Raw genomic sequence first — 21,411 nt, 5'->3', positions numbered from 1 at the left:
TTTGTCATACTAGTTATGACAACTTGTTGGACAGAATCATTAAACATTTTAAATGTGTAAGACTACTGTACTGTAGCTCTGACTATCTGTTAGACAGAATCATTAATAGTGGTCTATATCAAATGCTGACCGGAATCCTGTGCAGATGTATTAAACTGACGTAATCCTCCATCACAGGGGACCTTCTGAAAGAAGAGCAACTTGAAGCAGCCCGTGCTCAGTACAAGAGGTGGCTATGGAAGATCCTGCCAGACAAATGCAACACTGACAGCCACAGAGTCCCGCAGTTTAAGTTTCACCTGGAGAAAGATGGCCTGGATAAGCACATCCTCAATAACCAGCCAAAGTACGCTCTTGCCAATACCAGGACGTTACGGAAGGTGGGTTCACAAACTGAGGAGTAAGGAACTCAATAGACTTCATGAAGGTAGTGCTCCAAAGATAATGTCATATCTTAATGCTGTCTGAAAGACGTTTTGTTATACTATTTATGTGGCCCATGAGTATTTGAGCACATTATTTTTCCAGTTCAACTGCATAAAAGTTGTATAATGTGTTTCAAGGCTGTTCTTTATGAGGTGACTGAGACATTGTCCAGCCTTTGGATATTGTGTTTAATGCAGCTGAAGTGTGCATGGAGCTGGGAAGAGCACATAAACCCAAAATCTATAGTGACACATTTAATTATATCTTTTTGGACAAAAGACACTTGGAAGAAAGATATAAGAAGCTTGGTCGTTAGAGAAAAGTGTTTATATCCTATGCAACAATACTGAATGGTGATACACAACACTGTTAAATTCAAAACAGAATTGTGGGTGTCATAAAAATCATAAACGGAAATCAAGATGTCTGGTTTACGGTGACATTGAGTGTGTGTGTGTGTGCGTGTGTGTGTGTACAGACTGCTCCAGCAGTTACTGCCCCAGAGGTAGCCAGCAAAGAGAGGCAGAGAAGAGTAGCATGCGTTCCTGATGGTCTAGAGTCTGATGGGGAGCAGAACCAAAGCCGGGATCCCTCTGCTCCGTACAACAAGAACAACCCTTTCAGGTGAGCCTGCACTGCATGGACAACTAACACATCTTTATATACTGTGCTGTACTGATACCATATTACTGCAGAAGGGGCAAAATAAGAGTGCTATTTGAAAATTCAGTCCTACTGAATGAGTGGAGCGAGATCACAAAACAGCATCTAAACCCACTCAGACCACGCTGACTGTGCAAGGGATCGCATAAGAAAATGGTGTGCGCTTTGGGTTTATCTTCTTTCTTCTTCTTTTTTTGCCCTCGGAGCAGGGGCTACTGGAGACCACATTCGTTCCAGTACAAGAGAGAAGTGCAGCCACTGACCGAGGAGGAGCTGGAGGTGTATCGCTTCCGGAGGCGCAGTGAGGCCGCCGCGCCGCCGCGACCCACGGCACGCCGAGTACGGCCGGCCGGGAACGTCTACGAGACGCGCACCCACAGAGCAGTAGTCCTCCATCTGCATTAACAATAAATACCAAAGGGCTTCAGTCGCCCACAGGCTCAACACTGGCTTCCTTTCCACAGCACGATGATAGGGTGGCACTTCGGTGGGTTAGACACGAGGCATTTCAGTTAGACAACTTCAAATTTAAAAAAATATATAATTTCTATAGTAGCAAAAGCCCTCGCAGACTTTTGACACAAACAAGTTTTATGATATAGTAGTGGTAGTAGTAAAAGCTTATTAAAAACATTCCAAAATAACAGATAACAGTTCTTTTAATAAAGCAGCTATTTTGTATTTTATATAGTATGTACACACAGTTAAATTAACATCGGAACTAGGCATGATTTCAGAAAATATTTCAAAAACTGGTCTGACAGGCCAAGAGAATGGATGGATCGAGAGGACGAGACCAGGAATGAGTCCAATTAATGCAGATCAAGCCATGGCTTCTCAGTAGGCCGTTTCAGTAAGTTCTTTCCAGCGGGTGAGAGCAGATATATGCCCTCTTCTCTAGGACCTGCTGGGCAATCTTCTTGATGTTTGCGTCGTTGTTCTCTGGTGAATCTAGAACAGATTGAATTTTTTCATTATACGACAAACGGAATTCATTCGTTGACTCAATCTAAAGTGGGTCCTACATGCTTGAATGAGTCCGACCCAAAGGCATTGGAAGGCAGAAAAGTTTATGAAATTGTAGTGATTAAAACAAGGCTAAGTGGAAAAATGTGGACTTTGCGCGCAACAGTACCGGGCTGCGAATCTGTTTAGAAGGTCAAGCCGGGAAACCAGGATACATGTGTAAGTATTTTGTCTGAAGACGCTATAAAAATGCACTGGGCTGGTCCCAATTACCCTTTTTGTGTTGCACTTACTTTTTTGCAGCTGAGTCATCAAGAAGTTGTTTTTGAAATAGGCATCACCGCAGAATGTGTTTGCAAGGAGCACCTTCAGGGAAATGAAGCAAAAATAAATAAGAAAATAATCAATTAATTTATTTATTTGGAATGAACAAGGTGAATCTGACCTCAGGGACATGGGGGGCAGGGAGAAATTAGGGCAAAACTGAGACTGATCCATTTTGAGTAGCCAAACTCCCACAGAGAGGTGCACAGGGGTTAGAAGCCCTCAATGCCATGAGAAGAAGCTCTATGTTCTGCCCTGCATCCGTATACTGCTAGTCTGTGTGTGTGTGTGTGTGTGTGTGTAAAAATACCAACGCCTGCAACTGATTTAAATATGTGAAGAAATCATTTGCAGTGTGAGGCACAGAGTTGTTCTCCACTGCAGAACAGAGAGCGCTCTCTCTGATCTCATGGACATAACCCAGTTTCAGTTCAGTCTTTGAACTGGTCTGTAAAATCGGTGAGGATTCTCCAACCCCTTAATCAAACCCAAGGGGGCCATAAATACTGCTGAAGACAAGAGATTCGGAAATGTAAAAGTGTATGAGCATACCTAATGGATAACTTGTCCTTATGCGATTACCTTACAGACTAACGTTTGCAGTAGCTATTTTCAATAAAACAGATGGATAGAGGTAATGTATACACATGTGGGTCTCTGTAATCTTAGTCTGGCTGTGGAGTTGGCTGAATTTATGGCCGTGTTTGGATGATTGTGATGTGGAGACAAGAGCAGAACACCCACAGTGGAATGGGGAGCGGGATCATAACAACATGCTGTGGTACAGAGCGCGACAGATGAAGGAATTAGAACTTATAATGCCAATATTCTCTCACGTTTCTGGAGTATTTCAACTGCCTTGGCTGTACATCTGGAAGCTTAACACATACTTATCAAAACTGTGTTGTGAAAAATTAGTACCTTTTTTCTTCAAACACTTTTTGGGTAATTTTGTGATTTGTGAAACACATTTGTGATTGTGGCTTCAGTATCCTATGGATAATACCACCCTTGCTGAGGTCAAGCTCTAGTCCCCCCCCCCACCCATTTTGGCATGACTGACTGAGTGGGGCAGGTGTGTTAGGACGAAGCAGCTACCTCGTGATCGTGGTTCTTGAGACCGATGTTGATGGAGCGGGTGGCTCTGGACAGCACGGCGGTCATGGCGTACAGGTTAATGAGCACGTCGGCCACACGCTTCAGGATCAGCTGCTCGTCCACGATCGTCTGGGAGAGGAGAGAGGAGAAAAGCCAAGATTATGGCGAGGTGAACAGAGCAGAAGGGAAACGACTAGAGAGATGACTATGACATTTGACGACGGAGAGATTGGTGGATATCAAAGATTCTAGAATCTTTGGTGGAGATGGAGTGACTAAGTGAGTTATGGAGGGGGGTGTTGTAGTGTATAGACGAGATGTACACGAACATGCAACACTCGGGAAACAACTAACGTCACATGTCGTCTTGTGTTTGGAGAGAGGGTCAGAGAGGTGGACAGTCCTGGAGTGAGAGAGCAGCGTGAGCGGTCAAGACCAAAGTCCTCTCCACGACCATGTCCGAAACAACGCAAGCTACAGCACACCTTCAGTTCCTTCCCCCCCCTTTTCCAGGGCAGAGGAGAGCTCTGCGGCTGCAAGATTTACACACTTCTAAACTTTCCCTTTTGCGTGAAGCCGGCATGAAATGTGGGTCGGTCGTCGTTCCGCTGAAAAAAAAGAGCCGGCATCGGAGAGATCTGAAGCAGCCTTCCCCGAGAGCATATTGTAGCCTGATTATAATAGCATGGGGCTCAGCGGATCTGTGCTGAACGAGAGTGGGGTCTGTGGCCAGCTGTCCCACACATGAGCATTACCTCAGTCTGACAGGAAAACGGGGGTGCGGGGCAAGAGTGGACTTGGTGGGGGGTTGGGGGGGGCGTTCAGTTCCTCTCGTGCTGAACACACAGCTCACACTAATTACCCCAGGCCTGTTCCCGTGGCAACTAACATACTAACATCACGTTAAGGGACCCTGAACGAATATGATGTATATCTGTTTTTTTTTGTTGTTTTTTTTAAACGGTATTTAAAAAATGTGCGTAGGAAGTGAGTGAGTCATACAATTGAGCTCAGTCTCTCGCCCACATTTTCTCTCCCTCTATCCCTCCCCAGTGCTCTCTTTCTCTCCCTCCCCAGTGCTCTCTTTCTCTCGCTCTTTCTCTCCCTCTATCCCTCCCCAGTGCTCTGTTTCTCTCCCTTTCTCCCTCCCCAATGTGCTCTTTCTCTCCCTCTATCCCTCCCTAGTGCTGTTTGTCTCGCTCTCTCCCTCCCCAGTGCTCTGTTTCTCTCGCTCTTTCTCTCCCTCTATCTCTCCCAAGTGCTCTCTTGCTCTCACTCTGTCCCTCCCCAGTGCTCTCTCTGATGAAGATAGAGGGAAACAGGCTTCTACAAGGCATGATTTCACATGATTTCACTGACTCAGCGTGTGGAAAAATAAGGTCTGTCCGCAAATAATCACAGTGTGGAACTATATGATTTATTTTCACTTGTACAAAGATTGATGAGGAGGATGGGGGCTCTACCTTTCCAAATCTGTACAACAGGCCCTCCACAGTGCTGCCAAAGAACACCACATTCTCTTCAAACTTCTTTGCACTGTCCTGTAATGAACACAGACATACAATCAGAAAAGAAATGTCTTATTTCGTGGTTGGCTTCCAAGATCCTGTATCCAAGGGGCCCGTATTTAAATGATGGGCAAAGTCACTCAAAGTGTCTCGTGCATGAGCTAAACCTATAGTGTTGGGTGTGGGATCATTAAGCTGATCTAGCAGTGTTTGTTCTTAGGATATTTCACATGGATGGTATTAAATTAGCCAGTGCATTTTGCCTCATTATTAAACTAGCTTTAGCTAAACTTTGCACTTTGCCTATCATTTAAATTAGGGCAAGTGCATTGCCTATGTGTGTAGACGAAAATAGTGTTAAATCCGGCGAGTTTACACATTGATCTCCGTTTCTTGAGGTCACAGAGTACTGTCGATTTTACCTAGCTTGAGTTGCTACAGCCAGAAAACCAAGCAGCTACAGCGCTACACTTTGGGGACATCTATGTTATGTCATTCTGAGACATGACTTGGTGCCAGGGTCCCAAAAGAGTTGTTGTGCAATCGCCATGGTAACTTGGACAGTGAGTGTAAAAAAAACAACAACAAAACACAGCCCCTCCCTCCGTCCATGGCTGATGCAAATCAAGGAATGCAGCCTAGTGCCAAATTCCTTGCTATGATCGGACCCTCTGTAAGAGTTGTAGAGAGTACTTTTGTGGTCACTCACCGCCAGGCTGGGATGGACCACGCCGTCGTTCCCCGTCAGGCCCAGATCCTGAGGTCTGCCTATGGTCTGCCTCAGCTTACTCCCCAGGATGTCAAAGACAACTCCCACGTTACCTTTCTTCATCTCCCTAGCAGAGAGAGAGAAAGAGCAAGAACCAAGCAAAGGCGGTAACATCAAACATTAACAAAGCCTATGACAATTGACACTACATAACCAACTGAATCATATTAATGGGCACACACATGACCAGATGTAAATTATTTTTAGTTCAACTGGCTGTGTAGCAACTTACTTGATTTTGTTCGTCAGTATTTTGCCAGCATTCTGCATGCCTGTGAGCGCAATGTACATCCTCAGGATCTCATTGGTGCCCTGGAAATAAGGAATGGCACCATCAGCATACTAACTCTTTACCCTAAGCTTCACCTTGAGGCCTGTCTTATTCATTAACTACCATCCCTTCTTCATCTCCTTGGGCTCTCTGTGTGACTGACAGTGCTCCCCCTGGTGGCTATAACTGGGACACACCTCAGGACAGTTGCCAAGTCCTTTTCCTGTCTCCTGATTGGAGCCAGGTGTTCTGCTCTGCTTTCATTCTGCAGAGTATGGCATGATGAGAGGAGGAGGGGGATAAGGGAGGGTTGTCTCACATCACGTTACAAAGTTAAAGCAGCTCCGTTGGCCGCTGGCCAACTCCTATACAGGAAAGCTATAAGGAGGTCTCAGCACTAATTCAAGAACATGTAGCAATAAAGCTAAAGATGTAAAAAGAAGGTTCTGGATCTAACAGTGTTCTCACACTAGAACAATACACCCCGGGATATGAATAATCGAACAGTACATGTACTGGGAACCTGAACACATATCCTTTATACATGTTTTTAAGCAAGTGATTCAGATTAATTTCTATTTTCTCTATGGGACATTATGCATTTACAGGTCACATGCCTTTGGGGAATTTGCGTACCTATGGGGACAGATCTTTCAGAGTTTCTCTATGAGAAAAGACAGATATTTTCCCCCTTAAATCTAGCAATAGGGCAAAACTATGTTTTTTTTTTGCTTATTTGTCAGGTATAGTGGAGGGAGACAGAAGGAAGGGAGCAAGCCGAAACTAGCAACTACTACTAAGATACAAGTCTAAAAAACACAACCCACACACAAAACGGAACTTAATTGTTTCAAAATCCAGTCGTAAATATCAAACATGTTTGATACCTTCGACTCGTGATCGGGCACTCTTGGACCACTTAAAACACCTCACACTGCAGGATTATCTGGGCTGTTAATCGGTTCCGATGACGCTGGAGGATACAACGTCCACCGACTGGCCCTATTATCCTGTGGTGTGAGTTCGGCATAGGATTCCACAGTGGAGTAAGGCTCAGGCTTCTTAATTACCTCAAAGATGAGCAGGATGCGGCAGTCCCTGAGGTAGCGCTCGTACGGGTAGTTCTTGGTGTAGCCCAGGCCTCCCAGGACCTGCAGCGCCTCACTACAACATATCCAGCCGCCCTCAGAGCTGAACACCTGCAGTGAGATCACACAACAGGACTCAGTTACTCAGTCACACACACACACACACGCACACACACACACAGCAAATAGTTCATACAGAAGTCACACTTGCGTATACACACACACTTGCAGCAAGTAGTTCATACAGAAGTCACACTAGCGCACGCGCACACACACACACACACACACACACACACTAAACAGACCAGCTGCATTGCAGAGCTATGTGGTCACACAAATTCTATGAATGGCACGCTAGAAGCAAGTTCATGTTTACACAGTCTCTCAGACAAACAAATCCATGACAGACATGTGAATTCCTTAAATGCTTTATCCTCAGACCAAAGAACAGTCTTGAGCCAAGTTGAATAGTATCTATCAGATCTCTGAAGTCATTCATCCCGGACTTGATTTCAGACATCAGATGATGCTATTGAGGAAGCGCTCGCTGACACGTTCATATAACAACACCTTTACAGAAAATAAAAACTTGAGGTCAAAGAGTTTACTGTAACTGATGTCAGGTGCGCAGCCATCTCACCTTCACCATGGCTGCCTCCAGAGAACAGTCCGGAAGCCCTGGCCTATCCATCATGCCAGCTGTGAGGTAGGCCATACTCTCCATCACAAAGGCATTCATAGCCATGACGGCAAACTTTTCCTACATACGCACACACACACACACAAAGATATTTTACTTTTAACAGAAAATGGGCAGTCATATTCCCAACCACGCATTGTTGCATGCTTTAATAGGAATGCAATTAATGATGGGGGACACTGATGACTCAGAAGAGACCGATTCTGATTACTGTCTGTCCGGGGGATAGAAAATACCTGAATCATTCCAAAATCACTCAATTTCCTGTTAAACTGCTTTCTGGTGGCTGCATACTCTGCGGTCAACTCTGAATAAAACAAAACAAGTGACAGACAGCAACAATTTAGTTCAGACCCCCTTTATTAACTATTGTCAAATAATAATCATATTTCATGAACATAGGTGTAAGAGGACAAGGACATAGGAGTCCTATCTTTAAAAAGTTTTGATTTTTTGATTCTCGGGGTAATTTATGCACTGCAGGTGTAGCCCAGACAACAATGGGTTAAGTTGTAGAGGCAGCTTAACCAATCAGCATGCAGCTCCCCGGTGACGTTGACAACAATAAACAAAACTAGATGTACCGCATAGCGGTACAAAATATGACCGCCGCTCGGTCCTGTACATCCGATCCGCGAAAATAAATCACACTTCAATTTGTCTCCATATTTTACTCCATCCTCCACTCTTGAAACTTTTGTGTATGCTTGTTTGGCATGCCTGAGTGTGTGTGTGCAGCTGCACAGAAAGTAGCCTACTGGTGCTGAAAAGGTGAATAGATTGTAGAATAGCCAAAGAAGATGTAGCATTGTTATAAAACCTTTAAAATCTCTAAACAATCACAAGTAGGGCAGTTCATCACAGTTCATCCATTGCAACTGGATTGATGAAAGGTCACTTACACCTGTAGGCTACATTGTATTTGGGAAAAGCAAAAGGTATCAGCATAATGTTATTTATTTATTTATTTTTTATGTATTTATAAACAAAAACATCTCTGTCAGTTCCATGCCGTTTTCAACAGCTATCAAAACAAAGGTCATTTTTTGGATGGATGGATTTTTTGTGAATGTTTCTTCTTCTACATAAGATTTTAGTCATCTTTAGTTCATGTAATACTTTATTGTCAATGCACAAATTAAGTAACAGTAGTCTGAAACGTTATTGTTAATGCACAAATTAAGTAACAGTAGCCTAGTCTGAAGCGAAAACGCTGTTTTACATCTAACCAGTGGTGCAAATAACTGACATGTCCAAATGGGCCTTGATGAAATGCGTCGCTAGACTGTTCATACACATTTTAACGGGCCAAAGTTGAAAGCTTTTTGTCCGTTATTGTTCGTTGCAAATATAGGCTGATTCATGTTCCCTTGCATTGTTTAACTGAGGTCCATGGCTAGTCTGGCTTTCATCAGACCAAGCTCAATCTTTTAAGAAATCAAAAATAAATAGCGGGCAGATCAGGCTGGGTTCACCCAGCCTAGTCCATAGGCACCCGATATTGTTTAATTTTCGATTGAGATATACACGCTCTGGCTATTCTAAATGCAAAAATGCATCAGGGAGTTATGACAAAAGCGGTAACTAACAAACTAGATCCTAATAGAAAGCTGTTAGCTTCCCTAAGCTACAGGTAGGATTATAAGGTAGGCCTATTTACAACATAAATTGTCAATAGGCTATGCTGGCGACACAAATAAAATCTCCTTTGGCTTACGCCTTACAGTATCAAGCGGACTTAAACTGTCATATCGTGGCGAAAAGTTGTAATAACGTTCACGCAGCTCCATGAGTCAAGGAAAGCGCGAATGAAGTAGCCACTTCTAAAATAATTTCACAGACTACAACTACCAAGCTGTAATCAAAGCACATCGATTCCCCTCTCACACCCTGCACGCACTTAAAACAAAATAAACAGGCGTCTCAGTCTCACGCATGTATAGGCAAAACTGTATCAGACCGGTGTAGTGTAGCGTTGGTAAATCTTCCATTGCACAGAATGATTTGTGTAGCACGTGCAATAAATGACAGTCGAAAGATACAAACAGTGCTGCTATACATTTGCTTGGTATAACCGCATTTATAGTTTTCTACAAATGCAATCAATCAAATGCCTCCATCACTCAACCAACGCTTAACGGTAACATTACCTAGGTCCTTATTGATATTACAAGATTAAGCATTACCTGCAGTAAAACCAAGCATGTCCGATAAACATCCTCAGATTTATTTCGGCTTCAAGAAGAAATGGGAATTACACTTCATGTGAACATCGTCCAATCCTTATTAGATGTTCGCTGCGGTAAATTACAGTCCTTGTAGGAAGCGTCCATTGTTTTTTCCAACCCACTTTTAACTTCCAACAAAATTACGTCTCACTGCAACGATGCGCCATCTAGTGGACAAACGACTACTTCTCGCCAATACTGAAAATGCAGCCATGATGATGATGATGAATATTTATTTTGGCTTTCTTTTAATCCTACTGAATTTGTAATTATGTATCGGCCGTTCTAATACCGATAGTATGTGGGTGCCTGTGTGTGTACATGTGTATATGTGTGCACCGCCATTTACAGGCCAATGAGTGTACAGTCACTAAATGTACACATAACCTAATTTTTTAGACCCCCCCATGGATGAAATTCTATGAAACTTGGCATACCCCCAGAGAATGCCAGGTCAATCATACACATAAAATTTGGTGCAGTTCTGAACATCTTAACTGAAGATAGGGGTGATTAAAGCAGAATAATATTGCATTTTCATTTTTACGGGGTGGGGGTGCAAATCACAAATGAGTGATTATGAGCCAGGTTGATGTGGGCCCTTGAGACCAACATACCATAAAAGATTCTTCATCCTCAGTGCCACGGTTCAGGTAGTTATTTAGGAAAAACTGTTTTTTTTTTGCGGTTCAGGGGGCCCAGCACGGGGGGTGGGGGTGGTGGTGGTCCCCGGGGACGAAATGAAATTTTTCCGTAAAAGTCTAGTGGGGCTACATACCCACCAAATTTCATGTACCCCGGTGGTTCGGTGTCCCGGGTATCAATGACCAAAATTCAGGGAGTAGATGCCGGAAAAAATTCTTGAATTGTGTGCATGTGTGCGTGTACAAATTTGTGTTTATGTGTGTGGGTGTGTGTGTGTGTGTGTATGTGCGTGCTTGTGTGTTTGCCTGCGTATGTGTGTTTGTGCATGTGCATGCATGCGTACATATGTCTACTGTGTGAGTATGTGTCATGCAATGTATGATTACTGTAAATGTATGTGTGTGCGTGTGTATCTGTTTATGCACATGTGTGCACATGGAATGGGTTAACATGACCCCTGGAGGCAAACATACTGGAAAAATTGGTCATCCTAGGCCCTACAGTTCTTAAGATATTCACAGAGAACTGTGTCTGCCCTACCCTCCTTTCGGGGGTCCAGTCCAGCGGGGAGGGCTACAGATCAAAACAAAGAATGGCGGTTCCATGCTATCCATGTGGGGTACATGCCCACCAAGTTTTGTGTACCCCGGTCTTTCAGTGTCCGGAATCCTTGTTGGTATGCGTCACTAAATGTACACATAAATTATTTTATTGTAAGGCCCCCCATGAACGAAAGTACACAAAACTTGGCATGCATTCGGAGGGTGTCATAATGATCCTACACTTTTAATTTCGTGCAGTTTTGACCTTGTCAGCCAGAGATATTGTGATGAAAACACCTAATTTTTTGCTTTTTTAATTTTTAACTAGGTGGCTATACATGAAATAAGTGGTAATGGGATGGGTTGACATGCCCCTTAAGACCAACATACATAAAAAAGGTGGACCTCCTAGGCCCTCACGGTTCTCGAGATATTCACAGAAAACTGTCTCCGGCCACCTACAGGCCAGTTGGTGTATAGTAACATAAATTAATTTATTGTGTGGCCCCCATGAACGGAATTCCACCAAACTTGGCGTGCATACAGAGGGTGTCATAATGATCCTACACTTCCAATTTCGTGCAGTTTTGACTATGTTAGGTCACAGATACCTTCAATTACAACACCTCATTTTTACTTTTTGTGTTTAACTAGGTGGCTATACATGAAATGAGTGGTTATGGAAAGGGTTGACATGGCCCCTTGAGATCAACATACAAAAAAAAAATGGTCCTCCTAAACCCTACGTTTTTGAGATATTCACAGAAAACTGAGTCTGCCCTACCCTCCTTTCGGGGGTCCAGTCCAGCGGGGGGGCTACAGATCAAAACGAAAAACGATGGTTCCATGCTATTCTTGTGGGGTTACATGCCCACCAAGTTTTAGTGTACCCGGTCTTTCAGTGTCCGGGACTCATTGACGGAAATTTGGGCATCGCGAAAAAAAAAAAATCTGACTAAACCTATATGACCGCCGCTTCGCTGCGCGGCGGTCATAATTATCAGACTACACTGAACTATCAGACTACACTGAAGACCGCTAATTGCTTTAACAACTGATAACTGATTGGAAATATAGAAGAACAACAGAATAGTCAACAGAATAGAATGAACTTTCAACTGTAACACCACAAACAAAGACGAACTAATAATACTTGAATACAGAAAAGAAACCGAGGAACAATCGTAAGGCCGTTGATGACAAGAACAATTCGGTCAGGTTTTTTAGTGTGGATGGAAATATTTTTTTGGATATGATGGCGAGCCAAACCCAACCTCTGAACCCCCATTGCCTCCCTGGCAGTAGGACCACCCATGACTTTGACTGACATTGACTTTCCCTTTTATCTCCCCACACCAGACAGATTCTTGAATGTACAATGATATATATGTAATGCATCAATTTTCATGATAATTTGGAAAACAAAGAACGGAACAGATTGATTGATACAGTGGATACTGATAACTTGCAGTTGATACATTATATTACAGTGATATATCCGATTTTTCTTTTTCGCATGTCCAAATTTCCGTCAATGATTCCCGGGACACTGAAAGACCGGGGTAGACAAAACTTGGTGGGCATGTAACCCCATATGGATAGCATGGAACCATCGTTTTTCGTTTTGATCTGTAGCCCCCACGCTGGACTGCACCCCCCGAAAGGAGGGTAGGGCAGACACAGTTTTCTGTGAATATCTCGAGAACCGTAAGGTTTAGGAGGACCACCTTTTTTTTGTATGTTGATCTCAAGGGGCCATGTCAACCCATTCCATAACCACTAATTTCATGTATAGCGCCACCTAGTTAAACACAAAAAAGTAAAAATGAGGTGTTGTAATTGTAGGTATCTGTGACCTAACATAGTCAAAACTGCACGAAATTGGAAGTGTAGGATCATTTTGACACCTTCTGAATGCACGCCAAGTTTAGGTGGAATTTTGTTCATGGGGGCCACACAATAAATGAATTTCTGTTATATTACACCAACTGGCCTGTAGGGGGCCGGGCACAGTTTTCTGTGAATATCTCGAGAACCGTAGGGCCTAGGAGGTCCACCTTTTTTTTGTATGTTGGTCTTAAGGGGGCATGTCAACCCATCCCATTACCACTTATTTCATGTATAGTGCCACCTAGTTAAAAATTAAAAAGCAAAAAATTAGGTGTTTTCATCTCAATATCTCTGGCTGACAAGGTCAAAACTGCACGAAATTAAAAGTGTAGGATCATTATGACACCCTCTGAATGCATGCCAAGTTTTGTGTACTTTCGTTCATGGGGGGCCTTACAATAAAATAATTTATGTGTACATTTAGTGACGTACACCAACAAGGATTTGACACCTTCTGAATGCACGCCAAGTTTCGTGGAATTTTGTTCATGGGGGGCCACACAATAAATGAATTTCTGTTATATTACACCAACTGGCCTGTAGGGGGCCGGGCACAGTTTTCTGTGAATATCTCGAGAACCGTAGGGCCTAGGAGGTCCACCTTTTTTTTGTATGTTGGTCTTAAGGGGGCATGTCAACCCATCCCATTACCACTTATTTCATGTATAGTGCCACCTAGTTAAAAATTAAAAAGCAAAAAATTAGGTGTTTTCATCTCAATATCTCTGGCTGACAAGGTCAAAACTGCACGAAATTAAAAGTGTAGGATCATTATGACACCCTCTGAATGCATGCCAAGTTTTGTGTACTTTCGTTCATGGGGGGCCTTACAATAAAATAATTTATGTGTACATTTAGTGACGTACACCAACAAGGATTCCCGGGACACTGAAAGACCGGGTACACAAAACTTGGTGAGCATGTACCCCCACATGGATAGCATGGAACCGTCATTTTTCGTTTTCATCTGCAGCCCCCGCTGGACTGGACCCCGAAAGGAGGGTAGGGCAGACACAGTTCTCTGTGAATCTTTTATGGTATGTTGGTCTCAAGGGCCCACATCAACCTGGCTCATAATCACTCATTTGTGATTTGCCCCGGTAAAAAAATGAAAATCAGTAGGATTAAAAGAAAGCCAAAATAAATATTCATCATCATCATCATCATCATGGCTGCATTTTCATTATTGGCAGAAGTAGTCGTTTGTCCACTAGATGGCGCATCGTTGCAGTGAGGCGTAATTTTGTTGGAAGTTAAAAGTGGGTTGGAAAAACAATGGGCGCTTCATACAAGGACTGTAATTTACACGCAGCGAACATCTAATAAGGATAGGGCGATGTTCACATGAAGTGTAATTCCCATTTCTTCTTGAAGCGAAATAATGCTTTTTTTTTACTGCAGGTACGTTAATCTTGTAATATCAATAAGGACCTAGGTAATGTTACCGTTAAGCGTTGGTTGAGTGATGGAGGCATTTGATTTATTGCATTTGTAGAAAACTATAAATGCGGTTATACCTAAAGCAAATGTATAGCAGCACTGTTTGTATCTTTCGACTGTCATTTATTGCACGCGTGCTACAAAATCATTCTGTGCAATGGAAGATTTACCAACGTTACACCGGTCTGATACAGTTTTTATACATACGCGTGAGAATGAGGCGCCTGTTTATTTTGTTTTAAGTCGTGCAGGGTGTGAGAGGGGAATCGATGTGCTTTGATTACAGCTTGGTAGTTGTAGTCTGTGAAATTAAAAAAAGCGATGTGTGTGTGAAGTATCAAACAATGACACCTTCATTTCATTATGGCTGCTTTAGCAAAACACCTTAAGCTACTGTGTAGTGGGTCCCATTTAGAAGTGGCTACTTTCATTCGCTTTTCCTTGACTCATGGAGCTGCGTGAATGTTATTACAACTTTTCGGCCACGATATGACAGTTTAAGTCCGCTTGATACTGTAAAAGTAAGCCATTGGTTTTCAAAGGAGATTTTATTTGTGTAAGCCAGCATAGCCTATTGACAATTTATGTTGTCAATAGGCCTACCTTATAATCCTACCTGTAGCTTAGGGAAGCTAACAACTTTCTATTAGGATCTAGTTTGTTAGTTACCGTTTTGTCATAACTCCCTGATGCATTTTGCATTTAGAATAGCCAGAGCGTGTATATCTCAATCGGGAAAATTAAACAATATCGGGTGCCTATGGACTAGGCTGGGTGAACCCAGCCTGATCTGCCCGCTATTTATTTTTTGATTTCTTAAAAGATTGAGCTTGGTCTGATGAAAGCCAGACTAGCCATGGACCTCAGTTAAACAATGCAAGGGAACATGAATCAGCCTATATTTGCACTAACAATAACGGACAAAAGCTCTTCAACTTTGGCCCGTTAAAATGTGTATGAACAGTCTAGCGGCGCATTTCATCAAGGCCCATTTGGACATGTCAGTTATTTGCACCACTGGTTAGATGTAAAACAGCATTTCGTTTCAGACTAGGCTACTGTTACTTAATTTGTGCATTAACAATAACGTTTCAGACTACTGTTACTTAATTTGTGCATTGACAATAAAAGTATTACATGAACTAAAGATGACTAAAATCTTATGTAGAAGAAGAAACATTCACAAAAAAATCCATCCATCCAAAATGACCTTTGTTTTTGATAGCTGTTGAAAACGGCATGGAACTGACAGAGATATTTTTGTTTATAAATACATAAAAATAAATAAATAAATAACATTATGCTGATACCTTTTGCTTTTCCCAAATACAATGTAGCCTACAGGTGTAAGTGACCTTTCATCAATCCAGTTGCAATGAATGAACTGTGATGAACTGCCCTACTTGTGATTGTTTAGAGATTTTAAAGGTTTTATAACAATGCTACATCTTCTTTGGCTATTCTACAATCTATTCACCTTTTCAGCACCAGTAGGCTACTTTCTGTGCAGCCCTTTTACACACACTCAGGCATGCCAAACAAGCATACACAAAAGTTTCAAGAGTGGGGATGGAGTAAAATATGGAGACAAATTGAAGTGTGATTTATTTTCGCGGAACGGATGTACAGGACTGAGCGGCGGTCATATTTTGTACCGCTATGCGGTACATCTAGTTTTTTATGTAACAAACTTACAGTAGCTTAGAGGGTGCACCCAACTTAGGATAAACAGGATAGACCTGTTTTACTACGGTAAGATTTATGAATTGATATTTGTATATTACTATTTAATGCTTTTGCAAATTTTGTGATTTATTTATTTTGTTATTTATATCTGTTATTAATATTTGTATTATTTGCACTGCCTATTTAGTACAATTCACCTTTTATATTTAAATACAATACAGAAACGTACTACTACACCATCCACGTGTTCTGAATCATTGCATTGCAATAAAGCTAATTTAGATAATTAAACAATATTTTCTGAGCCGAGTGTTACACATGACACCCAAATTGTATAACAATTCCTTCTAAAACATAGACATGTATACTAGAGTTTTCTCCCTGTGGAGTAATCTGCACTCACCAATCAGCTTCTTGATCATTCCAGCACCGGCACTACCCATGCTGAAGCGGCCGCTATTCAGGATGTTCATGGCCACCTACACACACAAACACACACACACACACAACCTGCTTGGCATTCAAAGGCTGACAGAATGGCTCCTTCATTAGGGGGCTCAAATCAAAAACAAAACTATACAAATGTGGCAAAAAGAACAACAAAGAAAAATAAAATGCAAACGGCAGCTCAAACTCTTTTCAGACAGGCTCAGAAGCAGAGGAAGAAGTAAAATGTGGCGACTCCGTTCCGCAAGCCGCATACTGATGAGATGGCTCTTAATTAGCAGGTGAGAGGACCTTTTTCATTCTCTCCCTGGAGAGAGCCGAAGCGAAAGCAGTCAAGCTGAACCCCCTAATTGCGAGAGGCTGCGCCAAACCTCGAATACATTACCTTAAATCCACCGCCGACTTCTCCAATAACATTCTCCACCGGCACCTTGGTGTCCTCAAAAGTCACCTCGCAAGCTAGAAGGTAAAACAACAACAAATCTTAACTAAAGCAACAAAAAAAGACCAACTCAAAGTCATCTCGGTAACACTTTACTTTATTTTCTACTTTAATTTATCTACAGAAGAGTGAAATAACACTGTCATGAACACTTGACACTGTCATGACACATGAACCCTAACCCTAACTTGTCATGACAAAAACCGAATCACACTTAATGATAGAAGCGTTATGTCATAAACGTTTATGACTTGTTTATAATGTTCATGACAGTGTCATGTCACTCTTATGTAGATACCTTCAAGTCAAGTGTAACCGTCATCTTTACTGACTTCTACCCCCAAGGCCACTAGGCCTCCACTGGAACAAGTTTAGGGAGATTATTAGTATACTGCTACCTCAAGCACTACTCCTGAGCAGGCTTGTGCAAACTTCAGAATTTTAGAATGGGCTTCCATTCAATTCATGAATTGGATTTCGAATTGAATTGGCTCCGCCCCATAGGATGTTGAATTTGAATTTGGATTGGAATGACAGGAAGTGAAATTAAATTCATGGCAATTCAAAGCAATTCCAGTCACACAACAGAAAGAATGTGTTGAATTTCACATACATTCAGTTTTGAGAAGGTTACTCTGGAAATGTAATTGGTTACTGTTTTAAGTTATAAGTTGTGTGTTTGATGGTAGTTAAACACTACCCTTAAATAATGTATATAAATTTCTTCTAATTTCAATTCTACTTCCTTTAATTCCAATTTGAATTGTAATTCTACATCCTGTTTTTGTCCTCAATTCAAATTCAAGAATTTAATAGGAATTAAAGAGTCATTCTCAATTCCATTTTGAATTTTGCACAAGCTTGCTCCTGAGTGCTTAGATTTAGGACACAGTATTAACATGGTCAAGTTTATGCAAACAGGTAAAACAGGGCATACCTGCGCAAACAGGTAAAACAGGGCATACCTCCACCTAGTGCCTCGGATCAATAACAGGTCTTCCACCAAGGAAGTTATGTTTTCAGCCCTGTCTGATGGTTTGTTAGGAGGATTAAGCAAAAAACTACTGACCTCATTGTCATGTGCAAATATAATTTGGACACCCAAATGAGAATATTTTTGCTTCCTCTAATTGTGTTGCTAGAGCTAACAGAAGGTGACATACTATGACAGAATCAAGACAGGACAGGAAGTTGGATGGAAACATAACCTCCTTGGCAGAGGTAAGAAACACTAGGTATACAGGCAAATAGAATCAAATCACTGTTGCAACATATTAATTTAATGAATCCAACAGATGTGTTTAAGTACCATATCGGAGAACTGCACATCCCATACAACTAACATGCATTGTGTTACGCTACATTTGCAGGACAACATGGCTAACTGTTCAAAAGACTTGTTATTACTGAAGAGGTAGCCATTGTCCTGTCAATGCTATAGGTTCTTAGGCTGAGAGCCAGGCTTACTGTTGGAGCCCCGAATGCCAAGCTTGTCCTCTGGCTTGCCACTGGTGACGCCACCGAATGCCCGCTCCACGATGAACGCCGAGATCTTGTCCTTCGTCTGCCCGTCTTTGTCCACCACCTCAGTCCGGGCAAACACGGTCATGATGTCAGCAAAGCCACCATTCGATATCCATATCTAAAGAACACAGAACATTGAAATCCATCAGCATGCTGCTGGTTGATTCAGTGACTGAATCATCACCACTGACTGTCCTTCACTCTGTCTACAAAGCCTGGCACAGTGGCACACATATATTACCTAAAAATGTTTCGATAGGCAGCACTATGGAGAAAAAAAAAAAAAAAAAAAAAGAGTCAAAGGGTAGTGAAGCTTTACCCATCATTGGTTCTACATTATGGAATAGCCCGGAAAGTTTTCACATAGATCTCCGTTTCTCGAGGTCACCGAGTGCGGTATGGGAAAAAAACACATTTTTTTTCGGTTTTACCTAGCTCGAATTGCTACAACCAGCAGCTAATGTGGCCAGGCAGCTACAGCGCTACACTCTGGGGGGTATGTCCGTGAGCCCCCATGGTACATGCCCACCGAGTGTAGTGCTGTAGCTGCCTGGCTATGTTAGCTGCTGGTGGTAACAACTTGTACTAGGTAAAACCAATTGTTTTTGTTTTGTTTCGTACTCGGAGACCTTGAGAAACAGAGATCTATGTGAAAACTCGCCGGATTTCTCCTTTAAGACTAATCAGTTCAATTTGGCATTTTGTTGCTTTATATGTTTACAAGTCTTCTCTGCCATTATTTTATTCTTTTAATTTCACTACCTTATTATATTTTTCAAGTGCTATATAAATAAATGTGACTCAACTTGATTTTTTTATCATCAATTGCTTTCCAAAATACAACACATGATAAAGAGAGAAAAAAAATGTGTTTTCCCCCCCCCCAGTCAAACATGTCTGTCACCTTTGACCCATTTAACAGGTAGTGTTTCCCATCCTCTGTCAGCGTTGCTTTGGTCTGTATGGAGGCGGCGTCACTCCCACTGACACACACACACACACACACACACACACACACACACACACAGAGTTAACACAAAGACACACACCAGCTATAGCCAGCTGATGAGTGTTATCTATCAGTGAGTGACACAGAGGGCTGTAACATGACTAGTGATTTTACCTTCCAGGCTCTGTAAGGCAGAATGCAGCAACATGCTCCCCAGTTGCTAGTTTGGGAAGGTATTTGGCTTTTTGCTCCTCACTACCTGCAATGAGAATCCCCTAAAAAACAGATTGGGGAACAAAAGACATTATGGATGAATATGGACGACATAACTTCACTTAAAAACCTACCATCTGCATGCATTGTATATTGTTATTATGTTAAAGGTAGTGCCATTCTGGACATTTGGAACGCAACCTTACTGCACAATTTAAAAACCTTTTCTGTTGATATTGCAGGGGTCAAGTTTAACATGATCTGATTTTTTTCAGCAGAATAAATCTATTCAGCATCACAGAGGAACAGGCAAAGAAGACTGGTACAGGAAACATAAATCACATCCTTCATCCACATACAACACTAAAAATGCTGCAAACCTTCAAACCAATAGCTTGATGAGCTGCAAGAGTGACAGCGATGGCCCCATCTAGAGATATGATCTCCCCCAGACGGGCATACATAGTGTTGGACAACCCCAGTCCACCTGAAGAACAAGGATTCCCCACATTACAGTTCAGGCAACCTTTCTATCCATCCTCAGTCATAATGCAAGATCAGTGTGAGGCTTCATACCACACAATATATTCTGAATAGTTTACCATACTCCTCAGGGATCTGAATCCCAAAGAGACCCAACTCCTTCAAGCCATTCAAAGTTTCAGGTGGAATCTTGGCCTCATGATCTATTATCTTCGAATCGACTGAAATGTAAAATACATATTAAGTGGGGCAACATGCAAGGTATAGGCTGCAGATAATATTATATTTTTTTCTACATCAAAAGTATATCAGTTGGAACTATATATGAATAGACTTTGGCACAATACCATCCTCGTTGAAGAACTTCTCCACAGGGGCAACTAATTGATTGATTTCTTCTAATTCTTCGTTTCCAATTTCCGGGTAAGGGAAAACTTCTGACTATGTAACATTAGGAGGAGGAATATCAGTTAACTGGTCGGTAACGTTAACTTAACGTTAAACCCTATCAAACCGTTTAACGTTGCCTGCTCGAACCTGAAACGATGGCTAATGTAATTCAATCTCAAACGTTTCCGTAATGGTGAACTACGTGAACTACTACAATTAGCGTTAACGTTACATAACTTATACTGTAGCTGTCTGGTTAAAGTTTTGCAGGCTAACTTTACTGTACCTCAGAAGTTAAAACTAACGTTAACATTACTCCGGACATTCGGTCAATTACAATATGAACAGCTAGTTACAGTAAATATAAGTATCCACCGTCAATCAGTTTGACTCAACACCTTACCTTATTTACTTTACCAAGAAATAAATCTTTGGCATAGGCAAGGTTCCTTGAGTTAGTTTTGATAGAGCGCTGCAACTGAAGATGTGACAGGACGACTCCTTTGCCTGTTTGTCCGATTCCAGGTCGCATTAACCTTCTTCCAACTTTAAACGAGTTGGACAAAACGAAAAGCCTATTTAAACTCATTGTTTACAACAAAGGGACTGACCCCGTTTCCCCTTCACAATATCCTAATAATAATTGAAAAGGCAGAGGTTAGAGCTACTGTTCTGTAGTGGTTGGAAGGAAGGCTACCTTTCACCTCTTTTTGTCGCAC

At 42.0% G+C, this 21,411-nt stretch overlaps 2 protein-coding genes across 4 annotated transcripts in view; one reads left to right on the top strand and one right to left on the bottom strand.

The window, feature by feature from the left end:
* cfap92 (cilia and flagella associated protein 92 (putative)) overlaps positions 1 to 1,494 on the top strand; it is a 13,506-nt gene extending 12,012 nt beyond the window's left edge. For all 3 annotated transcript variants that reach the window (XM_048255336.1, XM_048255337.1, XM_048255335.1), the window contains exons 16-18: positions 178 to 380; positions 905 to 1,050; positions 1,299 to 1,494. In XM_048255336.1, coding sequence (XP_048111293.1) covers positions 178 to 380; positions 905 to 1,050; positions 1,299 to 1,494 — 545 coding nt within the window. The remainder of the gene's footprint in view (positions 1 to 177; positions 381 to 904; positions 1,051 to 1,298) is intronic.
* Positions 736 to 21,411, bottom strand: acad9 (acyl-CoA dehydrogenase family, member 9). The gene is made up of 18 exons (XM_048255338.1): positions 21,096 to 21,411; positions 20,650 to 20,743; positions 20,422 to 20,523; positions 20,200 to 20,306; positions 19,781 to 19,881; positions 19,562 to 19,640; positions 18,601 to 18,775; positions 17,077 to 17,150; positions 16,648 to 16,723; positions 8,050 to 8,120; positions 7,754 to 7,873; positions 7,096 to 7,224; positions 5,987 to 6,066; positions 5,695 to 5,821; positions 4,941 to 5,018; positions 3,478 to 3,606; positions 2,349 to 2,421; positions 736 to 2,040 (listed from the first exon to the last, which is right to left on the bottom strand). The coding sequence occupies exons 1-18, from the start codon at positions 21,279 to 21,281 to the stop codon at positions 1,940 to 1,942; spliced, it is 1,902 nt and encodes a 633-aa protein (XP_048111295.1). The 5' UTR covers positions 21,282 to 21,411; the 3' UTR covers positions 736 to 1,939.

Source organism: Alosa alosa, chromosome 10, assembly GCF_017589495.1.
Source record: "Alosa alosa isolate M-15738 ecotype Scorff River chromosome 10, AALO_Geno_1.1, whole genome shotgun sequence".
NCBI lineage: Eukaryota > Metazoa > Chordata > Actinopteri > Clupeiformes > Clupeidae > Alosa > Alosa alosa.
This window is presented reverse-complemented; position numbering and strand designations above follow the sequence as displayed.